Here is a 17,446-nt window from a genome sequence, read left to right as displayed (position 1 = left end):
CATCCAATCAATGCTGTGGGGTATACAGACAGACTGTGCATTCTTCTTTGTTGCAAAAAAGGGGGGAAATTATACTAGAAAGTTTGTTGGTTCTTACTCCCTCCACGGATGTTGATGACCAAACTGCCATTAAGCACAGTGCATCCTCTCAGAGCCTGAGCCGCCGTGACTGAGTCCACTGTCTTCAGCCCCATGCACACTTTAGGACAGAGGCCAGCGCAGGGCATGCAGTTCAACCTGCAGCAAAGAACACAGGGTCATATGTACACCAACCAAAACAGTGAATGAAAAGTCGTTTGGTCACACTCTGTGCTGTGAAAAGAACTATGATGGAGTGTTTCTATTTTTGTTGACGTTTAAGCAGATTTGTGGAATGAGGACAATAATAGATTGTTGTTGTCAAGGACATTGACCCTGTTGCGCAATATGTCAGCATTGTTTTGGGGCAGTGGTGACCTGGTACGGCAGGCTGAGGCTGCAATCAAGGATGAATGAGACATTCTATTAGACGTGCCAGAAACACAACATAAACACCAATTGTTTTAGTGGAAACATCGATTCTGACTGAGGAACTGTTTGTCATTTGTTCTGGGTGCTTTCCGCGCCACTGTTTCCTGTGAAACTATGCTATGCATATTTGTATGACAACTGTCATAAGTGTGAATCTACAAGCGAACAAACAATCTGGAGGTGTGATATTTTAATGCCAAAGCCTAAACAGAAACCATCAACAACACCAAATGTGTAACTGTGCCAAGAATTTGCAAAAAAAACACCTATTGGCCAAAGCATGATTAATTTCCTTTTATCAATGTTCTGAGCCTAGTTAATCTTTCATCATATCAGCCTGCTAGGGATGGGTAACGACAACAACAACTGAGATTAGTGAGGTTGACTAGGATATTTTAAGGAACCTGGGGCCAGATTCATGACAATATTCTAAAGTAAAATAAAACTATCTAAACCTTAGGATAATATCTATTAAATCTATATTTTTTTTAAAGTAGCAAGCACGTATCGCTAATTTTTATATAAAGTGTATGAGATGTTTTAGTTTAGCGACATTAACCATCATAGTTTTATGCACTAAATTATAAAGGACAGTTTCAGCTTTCTAATGACATAATTATTATGTTTCTCTAGAGATCGTGTAGAGAGAGTGCTATGTGGTGCATCCTTTTGAATTGACTAGCATGATTGGTCACCACATTAAGAAGCTTAATGTAATGTTTGAATTACGTGATAACAGGTACATGGTTTGAAAGCTGAAAATAAATATAACAGAAAACACAAAAACACGTTTTGGGGGGCCTGGGTAGCTCAGCGAGTATTGACGCTGACTACCACCCCTGTAGTCATGAGTTCGAATCCAGGGCGTGCTGAGAGACTCCAGCCAGGTATCCTAAGCAACCAAATTGGCGCAGTTACTAGGGAGGGTAGTCACAAGGAGTAACCACATCGTGGTCACTATAATGTCACTCTTGGTGGAGTGCATGGTGAGTTGTGCGTGGATGCCGCATAGAATGGCACACGTGGGCCTCCACACGTGCTACGTCTCCACGGTAACGCGCTCAACAAGCCACATGATAAGATGCACAGATTGACGGTCTCAGACACAAAGGCAACTGAGATTCATCCTCCGCCACCCGGATTGAAGTGAGTCACTACGCCACGCACGGACAACAAAATAAAACTTGTTTTGGTCTAAAATCACCTTTCTACATAAACAGCCCATTGTGACTATCGACTCAACATGATCGAACATGTTACATTTGAAACAAACACATAATTTCAATAAACATTGAATCTGTTGGGATTGTTCTGGTTTCAATTGAAGTTAAGCTCAATCGACAGCATTTGTGGCATAATGTTGATTACTACAAAAATGTATTTTGATACATTCCTACTTCTATAAAAAAAGCAAAAATCGAGATTACAGTGAGGGCACTTACAGTGGAAGTGAATTGGGACAATGTAAGTGAATGTGGCCAATTTTTGGAGGTTTTAAACAGAAATGTGAAGCTTATAATTTTATAAAAGCACTTCTGTTCTTCGTTTTTACAGTCATTTTAGGGTTTGTTGACATTACATCGTCATAGTAACGAACTTTACACAAAATTTAGTAAGCGATTTTATCATACTAAAATCATGTTTTCATGCTGTGGCATGGGGGTGTGGTCATGTGTTGTCTGCGGGAGAGGGAGAGCGGTAAGATTCGTCACCTGGTTCGTAATTATCTCTAACACCTGTCACTCATTAAAGCAATGGCAGAGAGAGACCTGAAAAGACACGCTAGTGCGTCAGAGAGGGAAGAGAAAAACCAGAAAGCCCGACGGCACCGAGAGATTGTTAATGATTTGGAGTGCTTTCATTTATTTAAAGCGCTTTCTTTATTATCAATGGTTACCATCGATTGTGTGTTTATGAATAAAAGGACTGACCTTGAACCTGCTTCGTTGTCTCCTGACTCCTCCAAGATCCTTTTGCACACACATTTTGTTTATGTCTTGTGGCTTTTCTTTTGAAACAGTGAGTTTTTTAACATTCAAAAATTGCCCGCCCCCCCCCCATTCACTTCCATTGTAAGTGCCTCACTGTAACCTTGATTTTTGCTTTTTTTTTTAAGAAAAGTAGGAACGAGTCTAAATAAATGTTTGTGGTAAACAACATTATGCCACAAATGCAGTTGATTGAGCTTAACTTGTATTGGACCCAGAACATTCCTTTAAAGACAACTGTGAGTTTATCCTAATTTTAAGATTTACAAGGATATTTAAGAATATTTCTTTCAAGAATTTTTATTCTTCTCAAGTTTTTCTTGAGAACAATGTAAAGAAAAAAGACCTTAAAAGAAGATGTTTTTTTTTGTTATTCCAAAATATTCTTAACTTTTTTCTTAAGTTAGAAATTAAGAAAATGGTAGTTTAGAAGAAGTTTCTTCTCAAGAACATTTTGTGAATCCGGCTCCAGACTTTTGGGCTCTATAATCAACTAGTCGTGAAAATATGTGGTTTTGCACATCCCTAGTACCTGCCAAAGAGGACAGAATGTGCTGCGCTTTATCCAGCTAATCTTAAAGAAAGCTGGTGCGTGGGTGAGATTCATATTGCAGAAATATCAGAGTCCAGTATGCTGTCTATCCCTGCGGCTATCTGTCAGTGGCTAGACGGCGCTCCCTGTCTATGCAGCTGACAGACAGGGAGAGACGAGCAGAGGAGGACACAGAAGGGACAGGGATGTCGAAACTCCTGAAATCTCATTGTAGGCCAGCTAACATGCAGAGATAGTAACCAAGGGCAGCAGCACAGGGTGAGAGGCCTGACCGCTGCACTGTCAGTCCAGCCGCTGTGATTTGTGTGTCTGCTCTCTGAATTCCCACAGCCCAGGGGTCATACTGGAGGGTGCAGTGAGAGGGGAAGTGTACCATAAGAGAGCGAGTCAGAAAGAGAAAGGAACAGAAAGACAAATAAAAGAGAAAACACAAGGCCATTAAAGACTCTTGAATGGCCTATCTGGCAAAAGATGCAAAATAAAGGTATAATTCACCCACAAATGGAATTTCTGTCATCATCCACTGTACACAAAGTCTTCTGTAAACATATGACAGCTTTGTGCCAGAAGCAGACTACAATTAGTTGTTATTCACAAAGAAAATCTTTTCTTCCGACCTAGTTTTTCAATCTCATTTATGCTTCTACACGTTCAAACGTGGCATGCCAAAATACATGAAAAAGAATTACGTTTCTTCCACTCCTCATATGGGGTTGAGAATGCCAGCTGTATTTAACCACAAAGTGCTCTTCAGTCTTCAGTCTTCAGTGAATAACGACTTGCATGAGTTTGTTACTCATGCAAAAATCCTATTACTTAAATGGTGCTTTTTAGTCCTTTTAGGAACTTGAAAGAAAGAAAACAAATTATTTAGATAAGTTATTATCATGTCTCATTATCATGTCAAATTATTATTATTAAATTGTATCGGCTTACCATGCTTTCTCTTGATATTGGCATCAGCTTTCACCATCCTACTTCGTTTATGTATATGAGCAGCATGGATATTCTGCTTATTATCTTTGAGAAACGTGTAAGAAAGTTATAGGGGTTTGGAATGACATAAGTGTCAGTAAATGATGACAGAATTGTAATTTTGGGGGGAACTATTCCTTTAAATTCTAAAACAAAACCCTGCCAGATGTTTAGCTTCAGTTTCCAGACTGTATGCAGCTACATTTCACCCCTTCATCTCTCACTTGTGTTTTTCTCTGTACATGCTGCATATATGACATAGTGACTCCTGGGTTAAAGTGCATTTTTCCAAGCATAACAGTATTAAACTGTATTAAAAGTACAGGATGTTTTATTCACTTTCGTCATGTCTAAAGGGCACCTAATGCATTTGTTCAGTTTTACATGCATCTCTCAATTAGACAAGGGTAGTATTTTGCACTGTTAATGCATACCTGATATATTTAAGCAATATCAAGTGAACAAAAGTCATGTTGTGTTGAATAGCATCATGGCTGTGGTTCGGCCACACCAGCACAATTGTGATTATGAGAAATAGCTTTTATAATAGGAGAGTAATGCTCCAACGTTCTGAATCAATGTATCAATCAAATAACCAACGATGCGATGTCATAAATGCAATGTGCAAACATTGATGTGTATTTTATTAAGATGGCAGGCACGAAGGTATGCATTTCAGTCAGGCGATGCAGCAACCTTATAATATTCATCTCACTTTAGAAGTGCTAAATATGCTTCTTATGTGGCCACAAGGATGTTGCTCTCAGGTCTATTTGTGCGCCCCCATCAATAGGGCTACGAGATCCTGTGACAGGATAGCACAGAGTCGGGCTTCCCTTGATATCGTGGCACATTTTAATTCTACATTTTCTATTATAAAAGAGCTATGGAGCGATTCAACCATGTTAGCGATATTCTGAACAGCACTGACGAGAGAAAACACCTGCCATGCAACAATTACTAACATTTATCACAGTAAACTATAATATAATTTTTCAATACAACTGTTGTAGTTGTAGCCAAGATAAAACACAGATAGAACATACTCTCCTGTCGTGGGTATTTTGCATTGAAAGACTTGCTTGACTTATAGTAGAGATGACAAATTGTCACTGTAGTGTTTTCCTCATTCCTTAGGGCAATGAGCTGTCATCAAACGATTGATGATCACATGTGACTTCATTTTTCACATTAATTATTTTCATCAGATTGCTGACTACTAGAATCAATATAAGATCGTATCGTGATAAAACTTGTGATTTACACCCCTACTTTATACAACAGCTATTTGAACAAGAAGTTAATTAATTTAAGTTGAATAACTTCCATTATAGACATAATATTACTCTGTTATTTTGTCTTCTTTTGCTCCACTAAAAAACAAATCACCAAGCAATGCACAGACTATCCACAGAATGCACTGCAAACACAGACAAGCAGAGAGATACAAACAGTGCTGTTATACTAAATATCAGCAGTCTTGGAATGCCACTTGTCCAATAAGTTTAGAGGATTTTAACTAAGCATAATTTAAAATCTCACATCTTGATTCTATGGGACACTGTTCTGTTTGAGGGATTTTGCTGGTGTCTGACAAGAGCTGGACCAAGGAGATGTCTGGAAATCAGACTGACCATTATGTAGATGACATATGAAAAACCCAACACTTATGTGGCCAATCATCCATCCATCCACATATAGATATGCATACATGTATGGAAATAGCCAGAGAGAGGACAAAGCTGGGAGACATTGGCCATCCTACATTTCAACCACAAACAAACAACACAAAACTTTGTTCTGAAAGAGGCTATAAAATAGAGGTTAGCGGTGTGTGTGGGTCCTCCTCTTTCAACTATGACCTTCTTTAAATGGGCACAAATGCACTGCCAAGCCTTACCCTTGGACAGTGCTGCTTTAAAATACAGACACACATAAGGGATGTGAAAAACTTTATATTTTCAAAAACGACTAGTTAATGGGCTGTCTGAACAACTAACAACCACTAAAGCTGTACTACGCAGTAACGCCTCCAAAGCAACTCAGAATGAGTCGTGATTTTAAAAGTTTAACTACTTAAACTTTAAGAGGCCTTGTATTAACTTGACAAGGCTTCTAAAAATACAATGCTCATGGTGCTAGAAACAAAGGAATGGCCAAATATGTCAATCTGCAAGTGAACAATAAAACAAATAGCACAGACTGAATACAAGAGCAGACAGCTTTCCAACAGAGTAAATTACAGATTTTCAACAAATAAAAGGCTAAACATCTATATTTATCTATACAGTATTTAAGCAATATCACACGAGCAAGAGAGTGCGATGTGGCCATACATCAGCCCAACAGTGCTGGTTTAGGGCCATATAGCATGATTGCGACTAAGTCGGTTTGGATAAAAGTGTCTGCCAAATGCATAAATGTAAATGTAAATTTACATTTATGCATTTGGCAGACGCTTTTATCCAAAGCGATTTACAGTGCACTTATTACAGGGACAATTCCCCCGGAGCAACCTGGAGTTAAGTGCCTTGCTCAAGGACACAACGGTGGTGGCCGTGGGGATCGAACCGGCGACCTTCTGATTAACAGCTATGTGTTGTAGCCCACTAGACCACCACCACTATGTAAATGTTAAACTTGAAGAAACATTTTACTAAAAGGCATACTATAGTAATGAACTCGGAATTACGGTTCACAGGTAAGTCCATCAAAATAAGGTGATGCACAGTGCGGTCCAGTGATCCGAGCACACTTTCCCCTCAACAGGCCACACTTCATAAGCAAAAGATTTGGCTTATGTGGGCCCTGACATACATGTGGAGCGTGAGAATCCATTGCAAAGAGAAGATGCTGTTGAAGCAGCCCATAAAACACTTGGGGACGTAGGGATGTTTATTGAAAGTGTGCAGTAGCGTTTGTGCATTGACCTAAGTAGTAGCAGATTAGCAGGTTACTTACGTAGTGGAGTTTACAGTAGTGTATCCAGAAGGGCACTCTGGGATGCAGGCCCCATTGTGGATGACGTACTCGTGGCAGTCACCTTTGCCCTGCTTACACTTGTTGTGCAGCTCCTGGCAAAAGCTGAAGTTGACACAGCGCCAACCTTTGAAGGTGTAGAATCCAGGCGGGCACTTGTCTACGCAGGTGTTATTGTGCATAAAGTTGCGGCAGGCCACGCATTTGCTCGTTGAGTTGGGCTCCAAGCAGCCTCCCAGACACTGGTCATGGCAGCACTGGTTGTCTTTAGTGCAGGCACGGTGCTTGCATGAGGACGGGCACACTGTGGACAGAGGGAGAATATTTCTGATTACATTCTGAGAACTGAATACTTCTATTACATATGCCTCTCATTCAAAGTGATGTAAATCACATTATTGCTGGTTCAGTCCACAAGGAGCAACCTAGGATTGAAGGAATATTCCATGTTAAACACAATTTAATATCTGCGGACAGTAACTGCGGTCTGCTATAAATTACCACAGGAAAAAATGGCAATTTATCCCTCAGTTTACAGTAAAGCACTTCAAATGAAAGCCTAGCAGGCAAGATAACCAGAGGGTTTAAAAGCAGAAATCATAAAGCAGGTCAAATTTTTGCAAAAGCACTAAGGCCCATATGAACTCTTCAGTATTTTCTTTTTTTTTTTTTTTTAGCTATAAAGTTGTCTAAATCATATTTTTGTGGTGGGACTACTTTTGTAGGTGGAGTGAATTTTGCTTATGTATTACTGACATGTGGGTGGAGTTTACTATATGCGAACACTGCTTTACGGAAATTATGTTCATTCTCTCCATGTCTCATCTTGGTATTGTCGCTTGGCCATCAGTTAGTACAGTTAGTACAGTACACAGTGCAGCTGCTCTGTGTGTTTATGTTTGTGTGTTTTTGGTTCAGTTTTTCATTAAACTATTATTTATATTGCCAAGCCGGTTCTCATCTCCTCCCTGCCCAATAACCGCTTTACATCGACGTCATCAATTACAGAAATACGTTGATTTGCATAACATGCTTCGTGCATCGCAATGGCATAATTAAAATGGCAGTACCCGGTTTAAGTATGGATTCCACGAAGAACAAGCTGCAGCTAAAAAAAACTCACCCATGGTCATCTAAAGCATGGGAGTATTTTAGCCAGAGACCCAACAATGTGGTGCTGTGTAAGCTATGCAAATTGGAAATGGCTTATCACAGCAGTACAACCGCCATGAACAAACACTTGAAGTGAAAGCATCCCGGAGCGCTTGTCAAGAAGGCAGCACCGTAAGTCCTGTTTACTTTTTGTCCCCACCCAAACATGACATATTAGTATTACAACACGTGTTTCTGTTTGTAGTAGTAGTCACTTAAAATAGATTTACTAAATGTTTCCTCATCGCCCCCATGTTAAAAGTAATTTCTGCCCCGCTGCTAACGTAACTTTACACCATGCGTCATCTAATTTTGTTAGTTGGCCGTTTTATATTTTCTGTTTATTTTAACGGCCACGTATGAGTGAGAAAATGGCGTAAACAGTGTGACTGTTACAGTCTGTATATCGATTCAATTATATTCCATGCCCCACTGAGATTTAATTCAGACTGGAATAGTTTTAGTTATTCCTGTTAGAAAAACGTTAACTGTTGCTCGAATTGCACTAATTTTACTGTAAGATGAGGGGGAGGGAGAGAGGAGGTGAGGTGGAGTGTGGAGGGATGGGAGGGAAAGAAAGAGAGGGAGAGAGATTGTGTGTATGTGGTAAGTTGGGTATGTGTATTACTGAGAGATGATTAAGAATGCACAAGTTTTCGATATTCCTGTTAGAAAAACATTTAAGTGTTACTCAAATTGCACTAATTTTACTGTAAAATTATTTTATGTTGGACTGCTAAACTTGAGGTTGCACAATGTTTTGATATTCCTCCTGAAGGTGACTTGAATATTACATTTGTTTCGTTTATTTTGTTGTTGGATTGCTAAATGTAGATTGCACTTTCCTTTTACTTAAAGTTCTTACTTAAAATCACTCCAAAATAAAATTTAATTAATCTACATTTAGCATTAGTAAAATTCAAGTTACTTTCAGGAGGAATATCAAAACAAGTCAAGTCAAGTGGTTTTTATTGTTGTTCAACTATATACAGTTAGTACAGTACACAGTGAAATGAGACAACGTTCCTCCAGGACCATGGTGCTACATAAAAACAACATAGGACAAACACAGAACCACATGAGACTACACAGACTAAATAACATACCTTTATAAAGTGCACATGCAAATGTGTGCAGAAAATACGGGACAGTACAATAAATTACTAACAATGAACAGGACAAGAGGCACAGTGAGAGACAATGCAGTGCCGACCAGTTCACAGCAGTGCAAAAAGATGACAGTTTCTAAAAATGCCAAATGTAAACATAACATACTATGAGATAGTGTTCTATGGACATAGCAGTTATTGAGGTAGCAGCAAGGTATAAAGTGTCAATAATTGAGTGCAACTCAGGACACGTGTGTGTGTGTGTGTGTGTGTGTGTGTGTGTGTGTGTGTGTGTGTCAGACCAGTCTCTGAGTATTGAGGAGTCTGATGGCTTGGGGGAAGAAGCTGTTACACAGTCTGGGAGATGTGCAGTAGAGACGCTGCTGGGCTTTCTTGGCAATAGAGCTGGTGTTGAGGGACCAGGTGAGGTTCTCTGCCAAGTGAACACCAAGGCATTTGGTGCTCTTGACGATCTCCACAGAGGAGCTGTCGATGTTCAACAGAGAGCTTTCACTCTGTGCTCCCCTAAAGTCAACAACCATCTCTTTTGTTTTGTCCACATTCAGAGACAGGTTGTTAGCTCTACATCAGTCCGTTAGCCACTGCACCTCCTCTCTGTATGCTGACTCTTCATTCTTGCTGATGAGACCCACAACGGTCCTGTTATCGGCAAACTTAATGATGTAGTTCGAGCTGTGCATTGCTGCACAGTCGTGAGTCAGCAGAGAGAATAGCAGTTGACTGAGTGCAACATTGTGCAACCTCGAGTTTAGCAGTCCAACATAAAATCTCTCCAAAATAAAATTTATGTTGGACTGTAAAATGGAGATTACCAGATAAGACAGGGCTATTTTTGTAGCAGAATAATGCCCTGCGGTGCACACTTTTTTTCTTGTACATTTGTTTGTGTTTAAGAGAAGATAATTTAATAAAATGTTGAAATATTAAAGAGACAATTTTTTATATTTATTTTGGGTTAATTAATTGTTATATTAATCAAGAAATAATAATAAAAAATCTTTAGAAAAATCTGCAAATTAGTCGTTAGATTAATCGACTAATCGGAAGAATAATCATTAGGTGCAGCCCTAGATGTAACTAAAGCTAATTGGCTATTAAAAAAGAACAATCCTTTCATTATGTCCCACCCAGCCTCCTGTTTTAACAAGAAATACATTAACACAGGAAAGGAAACTGTGTTCATAAAGCAATTTCATTGGGTCTTTAAATCTCTTGGGTTTCTCCAAAGGCCCCAGCACACTTAAAACAACATCGAAGAACGAATGGGTGTGATGTCATTAAGAACAAATTCTGGCCAAAACAAAGGTGTTTTTGAGTTTGTTTCGGTGGTGCGTAACAGCTCGCCAGGGCAAACTTTCAGGAAAACTTAATATCAGCAGCTAAACAACTTCTACTGCCATTGGTCAATGACTACGTTTACCTGGACACTGTTCCAGTTAGGGAACTCTTTACTCATGTATACTTGCAGCACAGTCAGTAGCAGCTTTCGCCGCAGAATTGTAAATTCTCCACAACGCATGTGTAAATAACACACGGGAACTGAGGAAGACTTCACTGTTTTTTCTCAGTTTCTCTGCTTTATTTCCAGATATCCAGTGTTGGTACTGTGTTTGTTTCCTAACTTTTCTATCGTGACCTGCAGTGGAATTGCGATGCAGTAGTAGCATTTCCTTCTTAAATAAAACACTGGGATTTCCCCAATGTACGAGTGCATAAGAGAGCAACAGGGAGAGTCAAAGTTTTACATTTATGTGATTTTCCCACTGTACTCCCAGAAATGTTTAATTCTTTCCACTGTGTTGACTTGTTGTTGGGCTCCATCCTATGACATTTGTAATCCTGGACTGTTCCATGCATGTGCACTCTTCAAACACCCATCTGAACGTCTCTTATGCATTAACATTAAGCCACATTCTCAGAAAGCCACAGAAAGCTACTTTCTTCAAAACCTTGAATAAACGGTTTCTTTAAGTGCATGTAAACATGGTCAATGTCATAGGTAGGAGTGACTTGGAGCTTCACCTACTTTGAAGCTGACAGCTAATTCCAGATACTTTCAGTCAGTTAAGATCAATAAACATGAACACAACAGTGTGCAGAGTTATTAGCAAACTGGTGCCATCTTACCTACATCTGTATGATCTTTCATGTAGAGACATCTTCCAAGAATATGTCATGCAATGTATGTTTAATTAGTCTTCAAAAGGTATCAAATCAACTCAAATACACTTAAGTGCCCATTCACTCTGTTGTTTGATATATTGCTTCACTCATGTGCCATCTGCAGCCGAAGCAATTCACACATCTGTCTAAAGGAAGATATGGCCAGCTATCATAATTATTTTCTTTTATATAGCTAGAAAATTGTTCAAACATCTTTTACTGATCTTGTGTGAATTCTAATCATAGAATGATCCATGAAGTCATCGATAACACAATTGAATGTCATATTAGTTTACAGCGGTGTGACGGGGGTCTGAATGATCACAAACAGTATGTTGCTTAACTGTTTCAAACTTCTTATTGGTTCTGAGCGAAGAAGCAGTTCGGCAAAGTGTGCTGGTGCTAAACTCTACTGTTCATATTTTACACTAACCTGCTACAACACCAGGCTACACTTCTAAATATGTAACATTAACAAAATGGCTTACTCTGATAAGCAGCTCCTAAAATGGTGTAACAATCTTCCACTGCCTTTTATGTGCCTTCTCTTTCCCTCACACACACAAACCTATAAATGCACACAATGTACACAAAACAGCACACAACTACCAGTTGTTTGACAAGAGTCTTGTTATAGCCTAGTTCTTCCACTCCCACTGAAGTCAGGAAAACTCAAGAGTGTTTACATATTTCTTAACCCCCCACCAAAAAGACAGAGGTGAAAGAGGTAATTTGTGGCACAGGAGACAAAAGTGAGAAAGAGAGAGAGACAGCAAAATTAAAAACCCTAAAGACAAATACAGGGAGATCAGAAGGTCCTTAAGGTGTTTCTTATGGAGACAGTGAGACACATGTGGTGGAGGGAAGAGAATCTCCCATGACCTTCATCTGTAGAACAGCAACCGTGTCAACAACACAAGTTCCTCTAGATACTTTACTGACCTCTTTCTAACAACGTGAAATGCAAGCGTGTCTCTGACACAGCCTGTTCAAAATAAACTACGCACTGCTAGCTGGAGCATGCGCTGCTATTAATGTACAAATGAATGCGCTTGAGCATGCGCATGCGTTTATGTGTTTATATACACACACACACACACACACGCACACGCACACACACACACGCACGCACAATCTCCCTCTCACAAACACACACGGATTAGTTGTGTGGTGGTTGTGTTGTGGCTATGGGATCCTTGTATAAACTCTGGGGCATTAAGTATGCTCAGGAGTGGGTCAACAAAACCAGGAGATTAGATAATTTCAAAGAGTGGAAGACTTTATCTGTTAACTTTGTTTACTTTTTTGGTATCATGAATCCTAGTCCAGTATGTTGCCTCATAGAAATGGCTATGACCACACTGAGAATTGTAGTTTGCAGAGTTTGTGCTTATTTCAACGACCTACTTCTTTATTATGAACGCACACATAAATGATAATAAAGAAAATCTAACAATACAAGATTCTTAAGAATAAATGCAATTTTTTGCAAAAAAGTAATGTGATATAATAATATATGATTGTATCAGCACAGCCTATGTGTACACAAACACAAGCCATTAGAGCTGTGCACAAGGGACATAATACGGAATTGTATTCAGATGCCCAGATGCCAAAGAACAAGGCACTGAGGAAATACGTGTGTGTGTGTGTGTGTGTGTGTGTGTGTGTGTGTGTGTGTGTGTGTGTGTGTGTGTGATCCTGTTCCTGCTAATGGAATATTGGCTCATGGTTGTGATTGGCTCATCGGTGAACACAATCCTACAGTTGGTGTAGACCACAAATAAAACCCAGCAAACACCTCTGCTTCCATGACAACACCGCCACAAGAAAAAGGCTCCAAAATCTCCAGACTTGCCTTCTGCATAACAAGTTTTCAACTGACAGGGAAAACACCAAGAGTAATTTGTATCTATGCACTAAAGCCTCTGAGAAGACGTTCAGTGCTTTTTGTAAACAAAGTTGAGCTGCTTCAAGGCTTCTATGAAAATTTCCAAATGCCATTGACAAGCTCTGAAAAACTCAGGGATCATCTGAAAATTAAAAGGGATGAATTTATGTCGAGCAACATAAATAGAGTAACTTCATAAATGAAAGGAAAAAGAACAAAAACAATGAAAACAGGAAAATAATCTTGAAATTTGAGAATGCTGGCATTGATCCAAGCAGCTAAAACTGAATTAATTTCTCAGTTTTTCCACAGCCGGTCTTTAATATTTTCTCGAAATGCTGACAAGGTGTAAAACAGAGCTCCCTTTCACACAAGAATTATACTCCAAATTACTGCCATGTAAACTGAGTGGAATAATTTTTCATTCCACATTATGATGCAGAGATAGTCTTACGAGTGTATAATTCTTGTTGTGCACTTCAATGTCAGGTGACACCAGGTCAGCCAACATTACCCTCTGTCCTTCTACACAACAATCCAGGGAGGACCACCTCACCACCTGACATGATAGGAGTGTGTGTGTGTGTGCCCACATGTGAGCTTCGGATAACAATGGAGGTGCCAAGGCAAAAAAGTTGAGCCACAGAGATCAAGTCAACTATTGCACAAAAACAAGATTGTTCACTTTGGAAATCTCCTTCCATGAAATTCATTATCATAATTTCCTTGAAAACCCCTACCGCCTCTGCCCCTATTTTTATCCCTCCCTCTTTTCCTCACTTTTAACATGGATGTGAGCAAATACGCACATGGTGTGAATGGCGACTCCTGATCCTGTGAGATTACATTCCATTTTACAGATTACATTCCATTTTACAGCTCCAATCGCAGATCCACCCTGAAATTTTAACAAGTGTGTTTGCTGGCTGTGGAAGGTAGCCATTCGATGGCATCTACCGTCTGTGAGGCAGAGCCACTGTGTGTTAACCCTTAATTGCTTAAGTGTCTGCAAACTTGGGCAGAAAGATGAGGGGAGGGGGAAGCAGTACTGCTAAAACAGTCAGAAAAACAAGCTCCTCCACCATTAATGGCTGCTCCGAAAAGATGTCAGCTACTTTCTGCATTCCGCCAACAGATCCAGAACATGCTGGGCTTCCCTGTAGTCTGGAGCACTGACAATTAATAGTAGTGCTTGCTTAGGCAAACAACACTATTACTATTGCTCATGTTAGGGGTTAAAGGCTTTTAAAAACGTAAGTATTAGTGGCGTGTAACTCATCTAGCACCATTTGGACTTTGGACATGAATTATGCCTCAAACCATGTGGATTTTTTTAATGTATTTTTTATTATTTTATTTATTAAATTCCCTGTTCTCCCAATTTGGAATGCCCAATTCCCACTTCTTAGTAGGTGCTAATGGTGACCCGGTTACTGAACTGAATCCGGGTGGCAGAGGACAAGTCTCAGTTGTCTCCGCTTCTGAGACGTCAATCCGCGCATCATGTGGCTCGTTGTTCATGACACCGCGGAAATTCCGCATGTGGAGGCTCATGCTACTCTCATGCTATCCATGCACAACTTAGCACGCACATCATTGAGAGTGGGAACCACTATTTGCAACCACGAGGAGGTTACCCTATGTGACTCTACCCTCCCTATCAACCGGGCCAATTTGGTTGCTTAGAAGACCTGGCTGGAGTCACTCAGCACACCCTGGATTTGAACCCGCGACTCCAGGGGTGGTAGTCAGCGTCAATACTCGCTGAGCTGCCCAGGCCCCAACCATGTGGCTTATTAAGGAGAGGTGTGCTATTACTATTCTAATTTATTTGACTTAAGATTTTCAAATGGTGTACAATAAAACAATGACTTACAATGAGCGACCCAAGCCATATAAGTTACAATTTATGCACAACTAAATATTTGAGCATTGCACCCTTAAACTTCGGTGAAACCAAAAATGATGCGACTTTTCCTGAGAGCTTACAATTTACTTACCAGCTTGTCTTGTGTCAAGAACTGGTGGTGCAATTAAATTAAGCACTGACTTAGTTACAAACTAACTAGTGGTTACTAAGCCCTAAGTTTGTCTTATCCGTTGACTTCAATTTATTCAATTAATTCATATAAATGTATTACCTGTTACTCTAAAAGTTAAATCAACATCCAACAGCCAGCATGTGTATATAAGTAGGACTATAATAGAATATTAAGAACTATATCAGATGTTACAAATAAGAAAGTAACTTTGACAAGTAGCTTTGTAACGATACAGTTAACTTTCTCAAAAAGACACCAGCATTAGCTATAACGGTCAGTCTTGTTAGTCTTAGTATTGAAGTAAGCAGTTACAAGTTTTGAAGTACTCTAAGTAACCAAATTACCTATCTGTGAAGAAATTTTGTTTTTACACTGGCCGAAAGCCCCTTTCATATTTATAAAGTTATACCGGCCACTTTATTTGACACTTCCAGCTAAAATAAAGTTTTGTTGTGTTCAAATATTAAATGTGGAAATGTTTTACTCTGAATTTTACTCTATATGTATGTAACTTCTATCTCAGTCCTTTCTGACTGATGCACTACCTTGGTTGTTGAGAGTGTATTCTCTCTCTTGTAGCTTAAATGTCAAGTTGATATAAAAACAAGACTCTAGTTACGTGATATTAATTGATTTTTATATTTCTGTTTTCTAGGTCTGGACAGGCAGAGAATTGGAGAGTGTTCTTTCAGTTTTTTGGACATCTGGTGAACTTAATATATAAGTTTTTGAATGGACTTTTATGTGTGTAGTCATAGTTTGAGCTGTCACTATGTAATAAATTGCAAAAAGGCCTCAACTGTTTAATTTTTTACTTGTAATAGACAGAAGTGAGTTACTCTAACTCTGTAAGCTAAAACTGTGCTTACTGTGGTTAGTTCTACAGTACAGACACTGCAATTTAATATACGTCATATAAACAACTACCGTAATTAATTTTACAGTACAGCACATATTGTAAATCATTATACAGTGTGCTTTAAACTACTGTAGATAGTTTTACAGTAATTATACTATGGTATGGGATACGGCAGCTTGCTGGTTACTTGTTGCCAGTAAGTTATTGTTGATTTGACATTGAGTTTAACTTTTGTTCATTCATGTTTAGGCCACTATCTACTGAATCTGGGTCAAATTTCAGCATCAGGGGTGGGTGGCTGCACATGACTCAATCAGAAATGCAGAGCTTTACCTGTACACTCAGCAGCAGGTCAATGTAGTTCAGCACAAGCAGAAACAACACTTACACCTGTGTGCAAACACCTGAGATGGGAAGATCAACCTGATACGTGAATATAGATCATATAGAGCTCAGATTATAAACAAACACCTGTATCGCAGTAAGGAAAGGCGGCACAAGAGGGTTAGGGTGCTTTCACACTAGTACTTTTGGTGCACATCCGGGGTAGAATGACATTAAAGTTCGGTTTGTTTGGATAATGTGAACGCTGTTTTCAGAACTTGGATCCGCACACTGGTCCACTTGAAAAGGTGGTCTGGGGTACGGTTCATGTGAACTCCAGTATGGTTCGCTGCTGATATGAACACAATCATACCATATCGCATTAGTGAACCGCTTGTGATGACATAAAGTTTGTGTCTTTGCAGGCTCCCTATCACAATTATTTTGGTATAAATACATTTCTCCTACCTGCTTGTGTCCAAATACATTGTCTTCAGAGAGCAGCTCACATTCTTCACATCTCTTGCAATGCATCCGCAAGCTCGCGGCAGACAAACGCTAACATTCATCGCATCATTGTACATTCAATGCATCTGCGGGAGATGAATACAAGAGTTGTTCTGCGCATGGCAAGTTTTCGTGGTAAATCCAAAGAGACAAACTTTAATACTTCAAATAACACAGTGATGTCTTCTCGAGTTGTTACCTAGATATAGTGGTAACAGCTTGTACTCACGTTGATGACGTAATCGGACAGCGGTTCAGACCCAAATATTATGATGTGAAAACAGACCAGTGCGAGCAGCGGGAGAAAACAAACTCCTGGTTTGGTCCAAGCAATCAAACTAAGTGTGAAAGCACCCTTATTGAGTTCTATGCC

At 39.5% G+C, this 17,446-nt stretch overlaps 1 protein-coding gene across 1 annotated transcript in view; it reads right to left on the bottom strand.

Moving 5' to 3' along the window:
- insra (insulin receptor a) overlaps positions 1 to 17,446 on the bottom strand; it is a 99,896-nt gene that overhangs the window by 16,476 nt on the left and 65,974 nt on the right. The window contains exons 3-4 of the mRNA XM_052128473.1: positions 6,988 to 7,309; positions 98 to 237 (exon numbers count right to left, since the gene is read on the bottom strand). Coding sequence (XP_051984433.1) covers positions 98 to 237; positions 6,988 to 7,309 — 462 coding nt within the window. The remainder of the gene's footprint in view (positions 1 to 97; positions 238 to 6,987; positions 7,310 to 17,446) is intronic.

Source organism: Xyrauchen texanus, chromosome 6, assembly GCF_025860055.1.
Source record: "Xyrauchen texanus isolate HMW12.3.18 chromosome 6, RBS_HiC_50CHRs, whole genome shotgun sequence".
NCBI lineage: Eukaryota > Metazoa > Chordata > Actinopteri > Cypriniformes > Catostomidae > Xyrauchen > Xyrauchen texanus.
The sequence above is the reverse complement of the archived record's forward strand: the minus strand, read 5'-3'. Positions and strand labels throughout refer to the sequence as shown.